This window comes from Hyla sarda, chromosome 8 (genome assembly GCF_029499605.1).
Source record: "Hyla sarda isolate aHylSar1 chromosome 8, aHylSar1.hap1, whole genome shotgun sequence".
Lineage (NCBI taxonomy): Eukaryota > Metazoa > Chordata > Amphibia > Anura > Hylidae > Hyla > Hyla sarda.
In genome coordinates, this window is record NC_079196.1 from 210,474,129 (window position 1) to 210,495,162 (window position 21,034).

At 45.0% G+C, this 21,034-nt stretch overlaps 1 protein-coding gene across 4 annotated transcripts in view; it reads right to left on the reverse strand.

Annotated features, from left to right (window-relative positions):
• Positions 1-529: 529 nt before the first annotated feature.
• CASKIN1 (CASK interacting protein 1) overlaps positions 530-21,034 on the reverse strand; it is a 299,543-nt gene continuing 279,038 nt past the window's right edge. For all 4 annotated transcript variants that reach the window (XM_056537150.1, XM_056537149.1, XM_056537148.1 and 1 more), the window contains 7 exons: positions 18,957-19,051; positions 10,632-10,742; positions 10,146-10,247; positions 9,710-9,848; positions 7,432-9,477; positions 4,828-5,212; positions 530-2,306 (listed from right to left, as the gene is read on the reverse strand). In XM_056537150.1, coding sequence (XP_056393125.1) covers positions 2,210-2,306; positions 4,828-5,212; positions 7,432-9,477; positions 9,710-9,848; positions 10,146-10,247; positions 10,632-10,742; positions 18,957-19,051 — 2,975 coding nt within the window. In that variant the 3' untranslated portion in view covers positions 530-2,209. The remainder of the gene's footprint in view (positions 2,307-4,827; positions 5,213-7,431; positions 9,478-9,709; positions 9,849-10,145; positions 10,248-10,631; positions 10,743-18,956; positions 19,052-21,034) is intronic.

Genomic DNA, 21,034 nt, shown 5'->3' on the forward strand with positions numbered 1-21,034 from the left:
ACTGACCTAATAAAGGGGTACTCCGGTGGAAAACATTTTATTTTTTATTTTTTTAAATCAACTGGTGCCAGAAAGTTAAACAGATTTGTAAATTACTTCTATTAAAAAAAAATCGTTACCCTTCCAGTACTTTTTAGCAGCTGTATGCTACAGAGGAAATTCTTTTCTTTTTGAATTTCTTTTTTGTCTTATCCACAGTGCTGACACCTCTGTCCATGTCAGGAACACAGTCCAGAGCAGCATAGGTTTGCAATGGGGACTTTCTCCTGCTCTGGACAGTTCCTGAGACGGGCATCAGGTGTCAGCAGAGAGCACTGTGGACAAGACAAAAATAAGTACTGGAAGGATTAAGATTTTTTTAATAGAAGCAATTTACAAATCTGTATAACTTTCTGGCACCAGTTGATTAAAAAAAAAAAAAATATATATATATATATATATATATATATATATATATATATATATATATATAGTTTTCCGCCGGAGTACCCCTTTAAGGTTAATTTCTTTGGTCCCAAGCCAACCCCCCCCCCCCCCCAAAAAAAAAACCAGGGGGGAACATTTCTGCCAGATCAAGTACCCAATGTCAAGTATCGACTAACACCGTCCTGTCACCCTTCAGCATAATATATTATGGAAGCAAGGCACAACCCAACAAATAAAAAACAAAAAATCTATATATACACATAAATAATGGAAACAAAATATGCAAAAATATAAAAGAATAAAAATTAAAAAAATCAGCAGATGTCCAAGGTTTGTGCTATTTCTTAAAATCCATATATTTTCTCCATGATTTAGGATATCAGGATGGAGGGAAGGGGGGCGGGAGGGGGATTTCCTGGATTTTGTGGATTTCCAGGCACCGGAATTCAGATTTTATTTTTATTTTTTCAAAAATAAAGACGCCACCATTTTGACTCCTCCCCCTCCTCAAACCTTCTTTCCTGAAATATAAATGATGTGCTTTCTTATTGGTTGCTGGAAGGTTCAGAGATCGGACCCGGAAATTCAGCCTTGGGCTCCGCCTGTTTACTGGGATCGGTAATGACCGTCGGTGGAACATGGAGGCGCCATTGTGGTTGTTCTGTTAATACAGGATCCATAAATATCTCTATTCCTGGCCCCTTGATCCCCAAAAATACTTATAATTTTTTTCCGATAGATAACGGATCATTTTGTAAAATATTTTCTATGTAACGGAAGATATTTTTCTCTTTTTTATTATAAGGGGTTAATTCGTTTTTGGTAAAATATGATACAGATAAATATGAATGTAAAAATATACCTTGTGACCCCCCCCCCCCCCCCCCAACTCATTCCCCTCAGATAACGGGTTTAAAATGTCTGAATATGAGGGGTAATAGACTGTAGATGTTATACCTCTCCTGGCCACTGGGGGCAGAAGACAACTGGGAAATGTTCTAGGCGCGGAGTGCTACTTTCGTTGTGTATGAAGGTGTTTGCATGCTTTGCTGTTAGGCTCAGTGGGTTATCTACCGTACGTGGATGATGGGGGTAATGGTTGGGGAGCAGGACCGCTGGGTTACTGTAATAGGGGCACTTGTCGCTGACTACAGTGCCAGCCATTTATTAGGATACTGTTCAGATCATGAGAGTTCAGGTAATGACCCAGTGTTTGCCTTGTAGTCGGGGTCAGCTCATCGGCGTTGGGGGGGGGCTTCTGAAACGTATCCAGCAATCTCCTTCGGACAGCCATCGATGACGGAGAGAAGACGTCAATATCCATTTCTCACACTGAATGGTAACCGCAATCTTAACAAGACAAAAACAAGAATTACAAAAATGGGAAGATTTCGGCAATAAGTTATGGGTCTGATGTCCAGTAGGAAGCGTGCTGCTCCGCTGCTCAATGTGAACCCTTAGTGCCAACAACACAATGTAGTCCTCTCAGTCCAGGTTTAGGACTGGGCTCTGTGCTGCAATGCATTCCGGAACTTTTCTTGATGCTAGGACTGCCAACGTTGCTGCCGCCTCCCGGTCGACCTAGGCCTCCCCCTCCCTAAACTGCCCCTTAACTGAGCACAATCCTGAGGTATTCGGCTTTTGTTTGTGCTAAGGTTAGACGTATTCTGAGACCAGTCATTGGAAGGGCCCGGGGGGAGGCAGGTGGTCTGTACAGGACCCAGCAAGGGAAGCGGAGGCAGGGAGCAGTCAGTGTGACCTTGCCTTGAGGAGCACTGTCGCTTCATTCCAACATGGCGTCCAGCTGGTCTGCAAGGTCATCGAACATGCTGCCTATGTCATCCAGGATACTGACTGTAGTCTTCTCCTCCAGGGATGAGCTACCGGGGAAGGGAAGAAGAACAAAGGAGAACATCAGATATTTAAAGGGGTTCTCCGCCCCTAGACATCTTATCCCCTATCAAAAGGATAGGGGATAAGGTGTTTGATCACGGGGTTCCCGCCGCTGGGGACCCCCCGCGATCTCGGCTGTGGCACCCCAGACATCCGATGCACAGAGCAAGCTTCGGGGAAGAGGCTCATGATGTCACGGCCACGCCCCCTCAATGCAAGTCTATGAGAGGGGGCGTGACGGCCGTCACGCCCCTCTCATAGACTTGCATTGAGGGGGCGTTGCCGTGACATCACGAGCCTCCGGCACTGCACCCGACGCTCTAAACAAACACCGGGTACAGCAAGGATATCGCGGTGGTCCCCGCAATCAGACATCCAATCCCCAATCCTTTGGATAGGGGTTAAAGGGGTACATCACTGGAAAACATATTTTATTTTTTAAATCAACTGGTACCAGAAAGTTAAACAGATTTGTAAATGACTTCTATAAAAAAAAAAAAATCTTACTACTTCCAGTACTTATCAGCTGCTGTTATGATCCGCAGGAAGTTCTTTTCTTTTTGAATTTCCTTTCTGCCCGACTACAGTGCTCTCTGCTGACACCTCTGTCCATTTTAGGAACTGTCCAGATCGGGAACAAATCCCAATAGCAAACCTCTCCTGCTCTGGACAGTTTCTGACATGGACAGTGGTGTCAGCAGGGAAGGAAATTCAAAAAGAAAAGAACTTCCTGTGGATCATACAGCAGCTGATAAGTACTGAAAGGATTAAGATTTTTAAACAGAAGTAATTTACAAATCTGTTTAACTTTCTGGCACTGGTTGATTTAAAAAAAATAATAATAATTTGTCAGTGGAGTACCCCTTTAAGAAGTCTAGGGGCAGAGTACTCCTTTAACCCAACCATGAATGTCACCGACACGTGCTCTCAAAACAAAAATGTCCAATTCTTTAAAGGGGTACTCCGCTGGAAAAACATTTTTTTTTAAATCAACTGGTGCCAGAAAGTTAAACAGATTTGTAAATCACTTCTCTTAAAAAATCTTAATCCTTCCAGTACTTTTTAGGGGCTGTATACTAAAGAGAAATTCAAAAAAGAAATGCATTTCCTCTGATGTCATCACCACAGTGCTCTCTACTGACCTCTGCTGTCCATTTTAGGAACTGTCCAGAGCAGCATATGTTTGCTATGGGGATTTTCTCCTACTCTGGACAGTTCCTAAAATGGACAGCAGAGGTCAGCAGAGAGCACTGTGGTCATGACATCAGAGGAAATGCATTTCTTTTTTGGATTTCTCTTTAGTATACAGCCCCTAAAAAGTAATGGAAGGATTAAGATTTTTCAATAGAAGTAATTTACAAATCTGTTTAACTTTCTGGTACCAGTTGATTTAAAAAACCATGACAAGGGGGCATCCTCTACATCAGTGGTCTCCAACCTGCGGACCTCCAGATGTTGCAAAACTACAACTCCCTGCATGCCCGGACAGCCATTGGCTGTCCGAGCATGCTGGGAGTTGTAGTTTTGCAACATCTGAAGGTCTGCAGGTTGAAGACCGCTGCTCTAGATCTAGAGGAAAGAAGGTTTCACCATCATCACAGACAGAGATTCTTTACTGTAAGAGCAGTGAGACTATGGAACTCTCTCCACATGATGTTGTGATGGAGGATTCTTTACTGTAAGAGCAGTGAAACTATGGAACTCTCCCCACATGATGTCTGGATCAACACATTAGGGTTTAGGTTGAACTCGAGGAACTCTTGTCTTTTTTCGACCTTACAAACTATGTTACTACGTCTTGGGCATACGGCAGTAGGATCCGGCGGGGGAATTTAAAGACTGTCCACTGCAGTACCTGCACTGTACCCCATTCATGTCAATAAGCCGACGAAGTCAACTAGTGACTCCGGTCGGCTAATTTTTGGACTGTACCTGGTTTTGTTGGCAACATTTTCTGTCTGGCGAGAAAACCGGGTACGGTCCAAAATTGAGTCACTAGCTGACTCCGTCCGGCTCATTGGCGTCAATGGGGTGTGGCGCAGTGCCGGTGGGGATACAGCAGCAGCTGTTTTTTTATTCTACCGCCGGATCTGGCTGCCATATAACCAAAAAGTGGTGTGAATGCCCCCTTAGGGTATGTCCACACTGTGGAGTACCCGCGGAATTCCGTGTGCAGAATTCCGCGAGTAGAATTCCGCACAGTGAACGTTAGCATCTGTGTAAATGGGTCTTCCGCGAGACCCGTTCACACTGCTGAATTCCGCGGCTGAAATAGTTCCGCGCAAAGAAAGAACATGCTCATTCTTTGCGCAGAAGTCCTCGAGCACTGCATAGCAGTCAATAGTGACGGCGCAGTGCCGCGCGGTCCTACCACCGCCGCCGGCTGCCAGGCTGAATCTCCGCTCGCTGAATTCCGCGAGCGGAGATTAAGCTACAGTTCCGCAGTGTGAACATACCCTTATCCGGTACAACCCCCCACGTGTTCTCTATGTGTAGCCCCTCACTCACTCTTTCTGTGCATCCTCCAGCTTGATCTTCTCCTCCACAGCTTGCAGGGCCGCCGCCAGTGAGGCACTGGTCTCCTCCAACTTCTGCTGCGCGGCTTCGCTGCCCCCTCCTTCTATGGAAGAGCTGGTGATGGACAATCTTGGGGGCTTGATGGGAACCTGTAGGGGGTGACCCGAAGTCAGGGGCTTAGCAGGGCTGGAACACAGAGATGGGGGAGTGCTGGAAGGTTTGATGTTGTTTGGTTGCTTGATGGGAGACGGGGCCGGAGTTGAGCTCGCACTAGAGGATTGAATGATCGCATGGGGTTTGGTGGGTTTAGGAGCTGTGGGGGGAGGAGTAGGTTTAGGGGAGACAGGTGGAGGAGTTCCCATTACCTTCTTTACTTCTGAAATACAAAAAAAAAATTGTTAGAAGATCTCCAGGATATTTTACATCATTCAGCTTGATGACCAGAATAAGAATAAAGGAATAATTCCACTTTGGACCAACATTAGTTTTCCAGTTTCGTCTTTTATAGCTAAAGTTGCAGTGCATTCTGGGAGCTCAGGTATTGTTCATCCAATCAAAATGGAGCTGACATGATTTAAAGCTGTCTCCGGTGAGGAGAATGTTTCCAGACACAACCAGCTCAGGGTGGGGCACTGTTCTTTATTGTAGAGACCCAGTATGGAGATTTCTTTTCATGCAATGCTCCATGGGAAAAAAGTATGTAAATTATTTCTCCTCAAGAAGGAAGCAATTATCAGAATTCTAGGAACACATCATTAAAGGGGTACTCCGGTGAAAAACATTTTTATTTTATTTTTTTAAATCAACTGGTGCCAAAAAGTTGAACAGATTTGTACATTACTTCTATTTAAAAATCTTAATCCTTCCAGTACTTATCAGCTGCTGTATACTACAGAAGAAGTTGTATAGTTCTTTTCTGTCTGACCACAGTGCTCTCTGCTGACACCTCTGTCCATGTCAGGAACTGTCCAAAGTAGGAACAAATCCCCCATAGCAAACCTCTCCTACTCTGGACAGTTCCTGACATGGACAGAGGTGTCAGCAGAGAGCACTGTGGTCAGACTGGAAAGAACTACAGAACTTCCTGTGGAGCATACTGCAGCTGATAAGTACTGGAGGGATTAAGAGTTTTACATAGAAGTAATTCACAAATCTGTTTAACTTTCTGGCACCAGTTAATTAAAAAAAAAATGTTTTTCCCACTGTAAGCAAAGTCTAGTTATATCCTAAATCCAGACGGAAGACTCTCTCCACCCAATCTCTCTCATCCATGAGTCCTTCTGTTAGACCTTACACTGAAGGTAGCTGCAATATACAGTGAAACCTATCCATGAGACCACTTCTTTGAGAAGACCTTTGGGTACCCTCCTAAACTCCAGTTCTTGGACCCTTGCAGGTTTCTTTTGGCCCGGAGAGGATGGGAAGGATTATGGGGGCTCCTCTCCTTGTGGAGAAGGGTTTTGGATAGACTACATCCATTAAGCAGTTTGGTAATAGAGCACGCTTAGCAGCGCCGTACATTCATGGCGCTCGTCCTTAAAGGGTTAAAAAAAAAACAAATTTCCAGACAAGATTTAATTTCTTTTTTTTTAAGACCACCCCCCATATAAGACATTTTCTGGTCTTCTCAAATAGGTTTTAAAGGGGTACTCCACTGGCCAGTGCTCGGAACATTTAGTTCCGAACACTGTGTGCGAGCTGCGGGGGTCGGCCACACGCCCTCAATGCAAGTCTATGCCATCCCATTGACTTGCATTGAGGGGGTGTTGCCGACCCCCGCAGCTCACACACAGCGTTCAGAACTAAATATTGCAAATGCTGGCCAGTGGAGTACCCCTTTAATGTATCAGTATGGATGTCAGTGAGGGTAGCTTAGGAGGTCTGACTATTATACCACACACACACACGTGGGCATCAGCATGGTCCTGAATACAACTTGGGGCAACTGTTGCAAAACTGCACTTCCCAACATGCCCTAATATCTGCAGGCTGGAGGATAATCATACCGGCTCCGGTAAAACACCTGGTACAATAGGATTGGAGAGAAAAAATGGATGAGAACGCCATTCCCGGGACCCCTCCCACTTGTGGTCCTCTACAATCCAAGGTCTTATAGCTCCCATTATGTCTATGATGGTGCCCCACTGAAATAATCCGATTAAAAGTATCTCATCAGCCTGAGAGGATTAATATCAGCCAAGTGAAAAGTGTCGCGGCACCTTAATTCTCATATTCCTGACACTTACGGTAATCTTCTCTTGGAGGTAAGGGGACATGACGCTGCATCAGAGTAATGGGAAATGCAGGAAAGTGAATAGAAGTTCAATGGCTGGTGAAATAATAGGGGGTAATAATAATCTTATATGGAGAGCCACCATATTTCATCCCCCACATTAAGCGGATCTGCTCCTTATTGTGTCATTTTTAGGTCCAAAATTCTGAGCTGAACCATTACTTAATATAGTTTTATGGTTTCCAAAGCCCTATTTTTCCTTATACGGCCTATGACTTCTGAAGAATATCTAATATGCACAACTGCACCAAACCTGAACCAAACTAATAAGATAAACATTAGTATGATGGGTCTCTTCTTACCTCCTCCAGGGCCCGGGACTTGCGTCTTCTTTGTAGGAGTGGAGGGCGTCTTCCCAGAAGGATGAATGATAGCGGGCTTTGGTGATACAGGAGGTTTAATGCTGCGTTCCGGAGTCTGTAGTACGTGTTCGCTGCTGTCCTGTCTTCTTGTCCCCCCCACACTCATCTCCGAGACAGGACGACGTTTTACGGTGCCCATTCCATTTTGATACACAACCAGTGGCTCTCCGCCTCCACCGTCCTTGTCTCGGGGCTTTGGCCTGCGCTTCACTGTATCTGATTCTGTAAGTAAGAACTTCATATCTCCGGGATGCTGGCCCTGCCTGGCCTTCACCCTGCGCTTAAGAGTCACACTGGACTCCACAGAGGCCAAGTCTGCATGTCTTCCAGGTTCTGCTGTTGGAGAGCCTACTTGCTCTGTCCTCGATGACCGTGGCCGGTGTTTAATAGTCTGCTTGCGCTCTTCTGCAAAAGGGATTACATCAGAAGGACTACGGGGAGAGTCTGGAGGCCTTGCGGCCTCTTGGCGTTCTCTTCGTGCTGCAGACACCAGCCCAGTTACTGGTCCACTTATGGTTCTCCGACGATTAACTACCTCCCCGTCCAGTCCAATGGCTTCACGGTGCTTGACGCCAGCCACAGTCCCTGGAAGTCTGTGAAGTTCAGGGCTGGCTGGATGTGGCAGAAGGTGAGTGCAATACCCATCGGACCCCCTTGGTCTCTGTCCTCCAGACAGTGCTCTTGGTCCCCCACCAATGGATGATAGTTCTAGCATAGCAGCAATGCTTTTTACACTACCAGCACTCCCAGTGTCTACTACACCACCAAAATCACTAGCTCTTCGCTGCTCCCGATAGCCCTCTCCACTTGCATCCTCAGCAGATAACCCTTCACCAAGGTTGGTCCCAGAGATAGCAGAGCTAGAGCGCTTAGGCGGTGGTGGTGGGGGTCCTTTTTTTCTAGGACGCACTGCAAAGGACTGACTGCGATTAACGTTCTTGTCAACCCCAGATTGTGCTCTTACAGAGTGGCTCCTACCCACTCTTCTCTGTCCTGTACCATATGGACCCCCATCAATAACCAACAGCTCTTCCTTCTCTCCATCGGACCCTGCATATCGATTCAAACTGTGTGCCCGCTTCTTAGGACGTCCATGTTCACCTCTCTCTCCCTCCTGAGCATCTTCTTCATCATCCTCTCCCTCACTACCTGCAGGTGGAAGGCATAAGACTGGAACTGACACTGGCAACACCGGTACTGCCTGTACCAAATGGGTAGGTGTTCCTTCACCCTCAATAGGCTGTGGAAGAACATAAGCAAAACCTCGATGGGTGGGAGACTGAGGCAAGGAGCGGGGAGACATGGGTCGGTCAGAAGGTGGAAGAAGCTGAGGTGTTGGCTTCACTTTGGCAGTGGCTTGTGGAGAATTAACTGCTTGCGGTGATGATGGGGTTCCTTTAGTTGGGGTTTGTGGTGGGGTATAGCTCTGCCCTCCCAAAGGAGGAAACGACTGTCGAGGCTTCCCTGGAACAGGTGGAACACTGGCCCGCTTTATTGAATGTCCTTGCTTGAGAGGCCTGGATTCTCGGGTCACATCCTCTCTCTTCACTTCGTCTGTCAGGTATTCTTGGCTCTTAGACATAACAGTACTAGGCGCTTTGCTGCCATCACCTACCAGTTCCTGGGAACTGCTGATGTGCCTAGCTCGACCACTCAGGCTACTTTCATGCTGAAGCCTTGCTCCAGAGGGCCCTCTGTAAGAACCTTCCCTGTGGTGCTGTGCATGATTCATTTGCTTTTCAGAGCCATCTGGAGTGTCAATAGTCATGGCCGCTTGCAACTCATCACTCAGCTCACTGTCCTGGAATGTCTTCATTTTTGGAGACTGACACTCAGCACTCTCAGGTGGAGGGGAATCCATAGACATTGAATCCAAGTTCTTCTGCGGCGGTCGTCTTCTCATGCTGCCCGAATCAAACTTACCATACTCAGCCCTCTGGATTTCAGCCAGTTTCTTCACGGCCAGCATCAACTTTTTTTGATGACCTTAAATTGAGAAAACAAAAAAGACATTAAGAGATGGTTCGTAATTTCACAATGGAAGAAAGGAGGGGAAGGTGTTGGAAAAGATAGAGAATAAAGATGGAAAATGTCAAATGGAGACTGCAGACTGAATATTTTACTCAGGCAAAGAACCACAAACAGCTTCTAGAAATTATATGGTATAGAGGACCAGTGTAGCCACCGAACATCATCCAACTTTGGTGAATGGCATTACCCAGCTTGGTCATTCCAATCTCTTGTAGGTCTTCCCAGGTGATATCGGTAATGAAATCAATGTTCTCATAACCATTCTCCACCAGGACCTTGTAATACTGGCCAAGCCCAATCATTGATAGCCACAGGGACAAATTTGCCTGAAAAGAAATGGAAACAAAAACACCACTGTGACCTTTTCATTGATGGAAAAGACAAAAGTCATAATCACAATGGAATTAAAGGGGTTGTCTTGGTGGACCTGAAACTGGTGGACCTGAAGATGGCTGGGCGTTATTTCACATGTCAAAATAAACTACAACCTTAGCAAGGGGTTGTCTATCGTGACATAACCCCATAAAAGCACCCCTTTATGAAAACAGACATCAATTTTTCAGGATTGTACAGAGGCAGGAAAATTTTGGGCCGTAAGATAGACTTCTAGCTTGTAGACTCACTGGTTTGTACTCTGGAAGCCATTCTCCAATATTGAGGCTATTGATTTCAGAGAAGATCTTTTTCCTGTGCCCGGGTTTGGTGACACCAATGGCTGTGAGATCCTGTGAAGAAAGAAGAACTTGCTAAAACTATTCATCATCATAGTGTTGGAGTCAATGAGGTTCTTAGCAGTATGGACATCTGATGGTCACGATGGGACTAAGATTGTGGCTTCAGAATGTGATTGTATCAGGGTTTTCATCAGGGGTCACATCCTGGGGAAAAAGTGCGGGAACTCACCCAAGATTTCCACTCAAGGGCTGGTCCTGTAGGACTCATGGGGAATGACGTTCCTGCTGTGGGAAAAGTGCAGGAACTCCGTTTTCCATGTGTCCCTGCAGGACTTGAGCCCTGGTTGTCTTAGATGAAACAATGGTGGGTCCCTTTGCCTTATATCTAGAGGGCTCTAACTTGATCTACAGTATGTTTGTGCCTTCGCTTCTTACCTCTGGGGTCATCCGGCTGATGGTCGGGATGTCATATCCAGAATTGATAAAGTTGGGAGCGTACAACTGGAGCTGAAACTTGCACAACCACTGGAAGACGGCTTCTGCGCTCTACGGAAGTGAGGAGCATTGTATTATCTATTTTTATATTATACACTCTGATATATCTACAAGACCCTTTGTATTTCCACCCCCGCCTCCTACTTGGTAATACGACCCATCATATCATAATGGCGCCCCTTAGTATACCCCTTTATAAATTAGCGCACATTTTAGTAGTAGCATTTTTCACAACGAAATTTGAAAAAACTTAGCAAGTGCGGAAATCCCATTGGGGAAGATTTATGACAACCTGTGCAGAGGAAAACATAGAAACATAGAATGTGTCGGCAGATAAGAACCATTACGCCCATCTAGTCTGCCCAATAATCTGAATACTATCAATAGGGTTGCCACCCTGCCGGTATTTTACCGGCACAGCCGGTATTTTCATCTACATTCCGGGCTGTGCCGGTAAGTTTGGATGAAAAATACCGGCCATGCAATGGCCGGTATTTTTCATTCACTGACAGGGGCGGACGGAGCAGCATCCCCAGAACAGCACTGCTTTCATGACCGGCCGTACAATGCCCATGTCTGACACCACCAGCCTGTGACAGGGAGAGCTCCGTGCGATGACAGGAAGAGATTGTACAGTGCTGGGGAGGGGGCGTGACCTCCTGTCTCCTCTCTCCCCCTCCCCCTCCTTCCCTCTGCCCCGTGCAGTCTTACAACCCTCCATAGGCAGAGCAGGGAGGGGAGAGGCCGTGTATCCTGTCTCCCTCTGCAGCGCAGGGCGGGTGAGTGTCTGTGTATATATGTGTGTGTGTGTGTGTGTATATATGTGTGTGTATATATGTGTCTGTGTATATATGTGTCTGTGTGTATATATGTGTCTGTGTGTATATATGTGTCTGTCTGTGTGTATATATGTGTCTGTGTGTATATGTGTGTGTGTGTATATATGTGTCTGTGTATATATGTGTGTGTGTGTGTATATATGTCTGTGTATATATATGTCTGTGTATATATGTGTCTGTGTGTATATATGTGTCTGTGTGTATATATGTGTCTGTCTGTGTATATATGTGTCTGTGTGTATATATGTGTCTGTGTGTATATATGTGTCTGTGTATATATGTGTCTGTGTGTATATATGTGTCTGTGTGTATATATGTGTCTGTGTGTATATATGTGTCTGTGTATATATGTGTCTGTGTGTATATATGTGTCTGTGTGTATATATGTGTCTGTGTGTATATGTGTCTGTGTGTATATATGTGTCTGTGTTTATATGTGTCTGTATATATGTGTCTGTGTCTGTGTCTCTATGTGTCTGTGTATATATGTGTGTGTGTGTGTGTGTGTGTGTAGGGGGGGGGGGGGGGGGGGGTAAACTGCCTAATCTGGGGGACAACTATGCTGCCTAATCTGGGGGACAACTATGCTGCCTAATCTGGGGGACAACTATGCTGCCTAATCTGGGGGACAACTATGCTGCCTAATCTGGGGGACAACTATGCTGCCTAATCTGGGGGACAACTATGCTCCTAATCTGGGGGACAACTATGCTGCCTAATCTGGGGGACAACTATGCTGCCTAATCTGGGGGACAACTATGCTGCCTAATCTGGGGGACAACTATGCTGCCTAATCTGGGGGACAACTATGCTGCCTAATCTGGGGGACAACTATGCTGCCTAATCTGGGGGACAACTATGCTGCCTAATCTGGGGGACAACTATGCTGCCTGATCTGGGGGACAACTATGCTGCCTAATCTGGGGAAAAACTACCCGGCCCTCCACAATATTTTTAGTTTCTCATGTGGCCCCATGGGATAAATAATTGCCCCCCTCATTCCTCCTCAACCCCGGACATTCCTTAACCTGGAGCCGCCCGGGGAAAGGAGAAAGTGAAGACAAGAGACTGGTGAGACCTCTCTGCAAAATTGTGTATTTAATGCAGTGTTTCCCAACCAGGGTGCCTCCAGCTGTTGCAAAATTATTACTCCCAGCATGCCCAGACAGCCTTTGGCTGTCCGGGCATGCTGGGAGTTGTAGTTTTGCAATAGCTGGAGGCATCCTGGTTGGGAAACACTGATTTAATGTGTGAAACTATCTGCTGCGCTCTGTATCTAATCCTGTCATGTGCGATACTGTCTGCTGAGCCTGTGTATCTAATCCTGTCATGTGTGATACTGTGAGCTGAGCCTGTATATCCAAATCTGTCATGTGGGATACTATCTGCTGAGCCTGTGTATCTATATCTGTCATGTGCGATACTGTCTGCTGAGCCTGTGCATCTAAATCTGTCATGTGTGATACTGTCTGCTGAGCCTGTGTATCTAATCCTGTTATGTGGGATACTATCTGCTGAGCCTGTGCATCTAAATCTGTCATGTGCGATACTGTCTGCTGAGCCTGTGTATCTAATCCTGTTATGTGTGATACTGTCTGCTGAGCCTGTGCATCTAAATCTGTCATGTGTGATACTGTCTGCTGAGCCTGTGTATCTAATCCTGTTATGTGTGATACTGTCTGCTGAGCCTGTGCATCTAAATCTGTCATGTGTGATACTGTCTGATTAGCCTGTTTATCTGACGTTGCGCAGGGGGACGTCACTCGTCATCACAGAGAGCCAGCGTTGCTGTCGCGCACCACCACTACCGCCGCCGCTGGCATAAATAGGGTTTTGGTAGGTATTCTCTAAATGTAAATTTTTTTGTGCGATATAGGAAAACTCCCCCCGCATATATATTGTATCCCTCCAAACCCCTATGCCATTTCTTAAACCCCCCTCCCATCCCCCATGCCATTTCTTAAACCCCTGATCCCTCAGCCCCTGTGCAATCTGGCCCCTCCCCTTTTGTAGCTCCACCCCCACATAGCCACACCCATGACCGGTATTTTTCTGAGGGAAAGGTGGCAACCCTAACTATCAATAGTCCCTGGCCCTATCTTATATGAAGGATAGCCTTATCCTTATGCTTATCTCATGCAAAAGTTGACCAGCTGCCCATAGCAACCAATCAGATCACTTCTTTCATTTTAAAAGCAGCATCTGAAAAATTAAAGAAGCAATCTGATTGGTTGCTATGGGCAATTGGTCAACTATTCCTCTGCACAGGTTTTCAGTAATCTCCCCCTTTGTCACTAAAAATGTATTTAGGCCCACCAAAATCCCTGTCGAATCCAATGCGTGTGAATGGGGCAATAGTGTTGGTATGGGGGCCCTTTAGGAGAGATTTATCAAAATCTGTGCAGAGGAAAAGTTGCCCAGTTGCCCATAGCAACCAATCAGATTGCTTCTTTCGTTTTCAAAAGGGCCTGTGCAAAATGAAAGAAGCGATCTGATTGGTTGCTATGGGCAACTGGGCAACTTTTCCTCTGCACAGGATTTGATAAATCTCCCCCCTTTGATTTCTGAGTAGGCCCCTTGGTTTTACACTGTTTTTGCTGTGTTTATTGTATTTACATGCATGTTCTTAAAAAAAATTTGAATGCCTTAAGTTCTATTTACATCACAATGAAAGGGGTACTCCGGTGGAAAACTTTTTTTTTAATCAACTGGTGCCAGAAAGTTAAACAGATTTGTAAATTACTTCTATTAAAAAATCTTAATCCTTCCAGTACTTATTAGCTGCTGAATACTACAGAGGAAATTATTTTCTTTTTGGAACACAGTGCTCTCTGCTGACATCACGGCCACAGTGCTCTCTGCTGACATCTCAGTCCATTTTAAGAACTGTCCAGAGTAGAAGAAAATCCCCATAGCAAACATATGCTGCTCTGGACAGTTCCTAAAATGGACAGAGATGTCAGCAGAGAGCACTGTGCTGGTGATGTCAGCAGAGAGCTCTGTCTTCCAAAAAGAAAATAATTTCCTCTGTAGTATTCAGCAGCTAATAAGTACTGGAAGGATTAAGATTTTTTTTTAATAGAAGTAATTTACAAATCTGTTTGACTTTTTGGCACCAGTTAATTAAAAAAAAAAAAAATAAAAAAAAAAAAGTTTTCCACCGGAGTACCCCTTTAAACCCTAAATTTGGGGTACTTGCCAAAAATATCTGATGAAGGCCAAAAGAATGTATTTTTTGGCTTGTTGGCCTGCCATATGGGCCGACGGCGATATTTCACTCTAGAGCAGTGGTCTCCAAACTGCGGTCCTCCAGCCCCCAAAAGGGAAAAAAAAATAATGAAAGGAGGAGGCGGGGCTGACAACTCTAACGTGAACAGTGTAGTCAGCAAAATCTGAATAGTAGACTGGAGCTGCGGCTTACTGCCAATCATTGAGCCTCCAGCTGTAGTAAAACTACAACTCCCAGCATGCCCGGACAGCCAACGGCTGTCCGGGCATGCTGGGAGTTGTAGTTTTGCAACAGCTGGAGGTTCACAGTTTGGAGATCTTTTCTAAAGTTCCGTGGTGTAATATATTCTGCTCCGGCACATGAATATAGTGGGATTAGGAACATCTCGCCTCTATATAATCAATCTCTTGTCGACTTGCCAGCCGCAGCCGATATGGCGCATTTATCATGATCGGTGAAGTGTGGCGCTGTGTTCGCTCTGACTCGTGTGCGTTCCTTTATGTAGCTGTTTAGCAGAGTGGATTGGGGCAATTTCCTGCGGTGCTCTTTGCCGCCGTTCATTGTTCTATTCATTTTAATTGGGAAGCCATTGTTTTATGGAGTCATTACTATTCTGTATCTCTATGCTGTTGTGAGCTCCGCTGTCTGGGCAGGCTGGAGGCTCCGGGTAAAGAAATGGAGTGGGAACCAGAATTGTTTCCCCATAAAACTATATGCCATGGGGTGTGTTCACATTATGTAGACATGTTGCCTTCTGCTGTGTGTTCAGTCAGGGAAACCAGGGACATGGGAAGCAGCAGGGCAATGAGTCACCATGTACTAAAACTGTGACTCCACCAGCAGAATAGTGAGTACAGCTCTGGAGTATAATACAGGATATAACTCAGGATCAGTACAGGAGAAGTAATGTAATGTATGTACACAGTGACCTCACCAGCAGAATAGTGAGTACAGCTCTGGAGTATAATACAGGATATAACTCAGGATCAGTACAGGAGAAGTAATGTAATGTATGTACACAGTGACCTCACCAGCAGAATAGTGAGTACAGCTCTGGAGTATAATACAGGATATAACTCAGGTTCAGTACAGGATAAGTAATGTAATGTATGTACACAGTGACCCCACCAGCAGAATAGTGAGTGCAGCTCTGGAGTATAATACAGGATATAACTCAGGATCAGTACAGGATAAGTAATGTAATGTATGTACACAGTGACCTCACCAGCAGAATAGTGAGTACAGCTCTGGAGTATAATACAGGACATAACTCAGGATCAGTACAGGATAAGTAATGTGATGTATGTACACAGTGACCTCACCAGCAGAATAGTGAGTACAGCTCTGGAGTATAATACAGGATGTAACTCAGGATCAGTACAGGATAAGTAATGTAATGTATGTACACAGTGACTACACCAGCAGAATAGTGAGTGCAGCTCTGGAGTATAATACAGGATATAACTCAGGATCAGTACAGGATAAGTAATGTAATGTATGTACACAGTGACTACACCAGCAGAATAGTGAGTGCAGCTCTGGAGTATAATACAGGATATAACTCAGGATCAGTATAAGATAAGTAATGTAATGTATGTACACAGTGACCTCACCAGCAGAATAGTGAGTACAGCTCTGGAGTATAATACAGGATGTAACTCAGGATCAGTACAAGATAAGTAATGTAATGTATGTACACAGTGACCTCACCAGCAGAATAGTGAGTACAGCTCTGGAGTATAATACAGGATATAACTCAGGATCAGTACAGGATAAGTAATGTAATGTATGTACACAGTGACCTCACCAGCAGAATAGTGAGCACAACTATGGAGTATAATACAGGATGTAACTCAGGATCAGTACAGGATAAGTAATGTAATGTATGTACACAGTGACCCCACCAGCAGAATAGTGAGTACTGAGGAATATTGTGGTTTGGACATAGGCCTCAGCGCTGTAGTTAGGCTTTCTTTCATTCCTTTCGCCTGGGATAAAGGTTAATTTTGCTGCCCTGGATCCATATCTGAATACTGACCAAGGCAAAGTGGCTTGTGGGACATATGCACTGGTAGCCCCCATCTCACTACGTCCCTGCAGACCTGTAACTTTCTTCAGGCTACATAGATATAAAAACGTGGCTCTGTCACCTGACATAACCAAAGGCTGAATACATCCAGACGTGTCTAGGGAGAGGCCGAGAGCTTCTCTTACATATGACCATTAGTCAGGACTGGGAGATCAATACATATATTGATTGAGGACAAGAATAACCTCCTTCAAGGTGAAACCTCCTGCAGCGATACTCATGTGTATGAAATAGACATCTATTCGCAGTACTACACTACAGAGATAGGGGTCGACCAGGTGCAGAAAGCCCATGTAAGGCAATAATTAAAGGGGTATTCCATTTTTTATTTGACTATGCTACAGGGGCTGTGAAGTTCAAATGCAGTTCATAATATAGTGTCTGTACCTGTGTTTGATGGCTGGTCTCGCAATTGTTATGTGATCTTTGCCCCGATGTTTATTTTTAACAGCATACAAAATGAGTGTCATCTCAGGTTTTCCCAGGTTGCAGTGCGGCCCGAGACATTACATCACTAGTCAGGCGTTGAAAGAAGCCTGCCTGCTTCAATGGTGGAATGACCACTGGGTGGGAAGGAGATCATTCTCCAAAGGGCTGCAGGAAATTGTAGTTTACAGCACGGCACAGCATGGAAGCAAGCTGCAATGGGTGGGGTGGCTGCTGTGTGAGAGGGGGGAAAGTGACCTAACACTTACAAACAAGGGATCCTTGGGCTTGTAGTTGGAGAGAGGGAACTTCAACAGGAAATAATACTTAAGTCACCTTATGTTGGATAACCCCTTTATCCAAAGGATAAGGGATAAGATGTCAGATCGCCGTGGTCCCGCTGCGGCACCACGCTATCATTACAGCACAGAGCGAGTTCGCCCGTCCCCTTAATGCAAGTCTATGGGAGGGGGTGTGACGACCGCCACGCCCCCTCCCATAGACTTGTATTGAAAGAGGCGGGCCGTGACATCACGAGGGGCGGAGCCGTGACGTAACGATGCTCCGGCCCCTGTATTGCCCGTCATTACGTGCAGAGCGATCCCAGGGCTCCCCAGCAGCGGGACCGCGGCGATCTGACATCTTATCCCCTATCCTTTGGATAGGGAATAAGATGTCTAGGGGCGGAGTACCCCTTTAAGCCTATCCGCTTATCACTGATTTCTACATTCACAGCCCGGCAATAAGATCATTGCTGATTTCCATAGTCAGCTTATCACTGGATAAGGAGGAAGTTGCATTAGGAATGAGGGTCCCTTTAAGAGATAAAGGGGGCAGTCATATTATAGGAAGTATGGACCCTCCCCAGGCCGTGTGCTGTTCATACATGATCTAACCACTCAAAGGCTTTGTTTGCGATTTTTTTTTCCATGGAAATGTCTTGCTTTTTGCGACAATTTTAAGAAATTTTAGAAACTGATTTATTGGAAAAATAAATTAATCAGAGTTTCCCAACCAGGGTGCCTCCAGCTGTTGCAAAACTACAACTCCCAGTTTTGCAACAGCAGGAGGTACCCTGGTTGGGAAATACTAAAATAAATAAATAATAGTAATGTAACATGTGAACACAGCCTCATAGCTTTTTCGCTCTATGTTAGATTAATCACCTTAAAGGGGTACTCCGGTGGAAAACTTTTTTTTTTGGTTAAATCAACTGGTGCCAGAAAGTTAAACAGATTTGTACATTACTTCTATTAAAAAATCTTCATCCTTCCGGTACTTATTAGCTGCTGAATACTACAGAGGAAATTGTTTTCTTTTTGGAACACAGAGGTCTCTGCTGACATCACGAGCACAGTGCTCTCTGCTGACCTCTGCTGTCCATTTTAGGAACTGTCCAGAGCAGGAAATGTTTGCTATGGGGATTTTCTCCTACACTGGACAGTTCTTAAAATGGACAGCAGAGGTCAGCATAGAGCACTGTGTTGGTGATTTCAGCAGAGAGCTCTGTGTTCCAAAAAGAAAAGAATTTGTACTCAGCAGCTAATAAGTACTGGAAGGATTAAGATTTTTTAATAGAAGTAATTTACAAATCTGTTTAACTTTTTGGCACCAGTTGATTAAAAAAAAAAAATAAAGTTTTCCACCGGAGTACCCCATTAACCCTGTCACTTGCCACCTACCTTTCCTTCCGTCATGGCTTCCATTTTCTTGGGCTGGTCTCCATATGACTGCTCAATGTAAGGACAGCTGGCCACGCTCTGGGGTCTCGCGGATCCTTCAAATAAATTAGAATTCATTCAGGATTTTCAGGCACGTGCGATAATATAATCATGATACCCGCCGCCTCTAATCCCGGCTGAGGAGGCGAAGGACCGGCAGATAATTAACAATGAAAGCCTTTATGAGATAGAAGATTAACTAAGGAGAGAGAGAGGATTTTAGAATGCAAACCATATAGTCTATAGCGGAGGGGGACACGCTTTAAGCACGCTCAGCCCCCAGGAGCCGCCATTCACAGGTCACAAGGCGGGAACAGAATAAGAAACATCATGGTGACTGGTACAAAGCAATGCAGGGAGATAGGTCAGAGCGGGGACATGCTTTACAAGGAGGGGTAACTAGGTACAGGTTACTGGGGAGTACAGGACAAGGAAGGATTAGAGATACCAAGACCAGGATACAATACTAAAGTTAGTAAAAAAAAAAAAAAATTAGGATTATACTGTAGTCCAGTGTTCCCCAACCCGTGACTGTTAGGACATGATGGGAGTTGTAGTTTTGCAACAGCTTGGAGAGTCACAGTTTGGGGGACGCTGTCATAGCTGCAGAGTTAATAAAGTGTTAAAGGATTATGAGCAATAACAATCACTTATTCCAAGAGAGGTATTAGTATTTGTATGAATGTAGTAAGAAGGGTATACACCCTTCAAGGGAATGTCCACCTTTTAGGTCCAACATTTTGCATTGATAAATGTCGTCCATATATCTTTATAGCAGTCACAGCTTTGTTTTCCCCTATACAAAGATTGGGAACAGGCTGTATATCATTTAGAAGAAACAACAGACTGGAGGAGACTCATTGACTTCTCTGGGGAGGTTTTCTTGGCAGGCTCTGTGACCTGTGCCTTGGTCATTGTGCAGGGAGAGGGGGAGAAGAGGAGCTGTAACCATAACCTATTGTAAATGACCTAATCCTGTCTTATCTAGAGGCCAGGGCCAGGGCCGTATTTCCATACTAAATTTCCAATACTAAATTCGGGTGATTCCACAAGCGTCAGATTTTTTTTCACGCAAATCTGTGGCAAATGTGCAGCAAAAACTGTTCCATTCAGATTATGATGCAGATTGACTCAGGATCTCTCTCTAGACACAGAAAATGGTGAAATCACAAATCCACAACTCCAAAAACATACTGATAAGTGAATTTTGATTGTGAGCCCCGGTGGGGACAGGGACCAATCTAAGGGGGAGATTTATCAAAACCTGTCAAGAGAAAAAGTTGCTGAGTTGCACATAGCAACCAATCAGATCGCTTCTTTCATTTTTCAGAGGCCTTTAGGCCTCTGAAAAATGAAAGAAGCGATCTGATTGGTTGCTATGGGCAACTCAGCAACTTTAGGCCTCTGAAAAATGAAAGAAGCGATCTGATTGGTTGCTATGGGCAACTCAGCAACTTTAGGCCTCTGAAAAATGAAAGAAGCGATCTGATTGGTTGCTATGGGCAACTCAGCAACTTTAGGCCTCTGAAAAATGAAAGAAGCGATCTGATTGGTTGCTATGGGCAACTCAGCAACTTTAGGCCTCTGAAAAATGAAAGAAGCGATCTGATTGGTTGCTATGGGCAACTCATCAACTTTAGGCCTCTGAAAAATGAAAGAAGCGATCTGATTGGTTGCTGTGGGCAACTAAGCAACTTTAGGCCTCTGAAAAATGAAAGAAGCGATCTGATTGGTTGCTATGGGCAACTCAGCAACTTTAGGCCTCTGAAAAATGAAAGAAGCGATCTGATTGGTTGCTATGGGCAACTCAGCAACTTTAGGCCTCTGAAAAATGAAAGAAGCGATCTGATTGGTTGCTATGGGCAACTCATCAACTTTAGGCCTCTGAAAAATGAAAGAAGCGATCTGATTGGTTGCTGTGGGCAACTAAGCAACTTTAGGCCTCTGAAAAATGAAAGAAGCGATCTGATTGGTTGCTATGGGCAACTCAGCAACTTTAGGCCTCTGAAAAATGAAAGAAGCGATCTGATTGGTTGCTA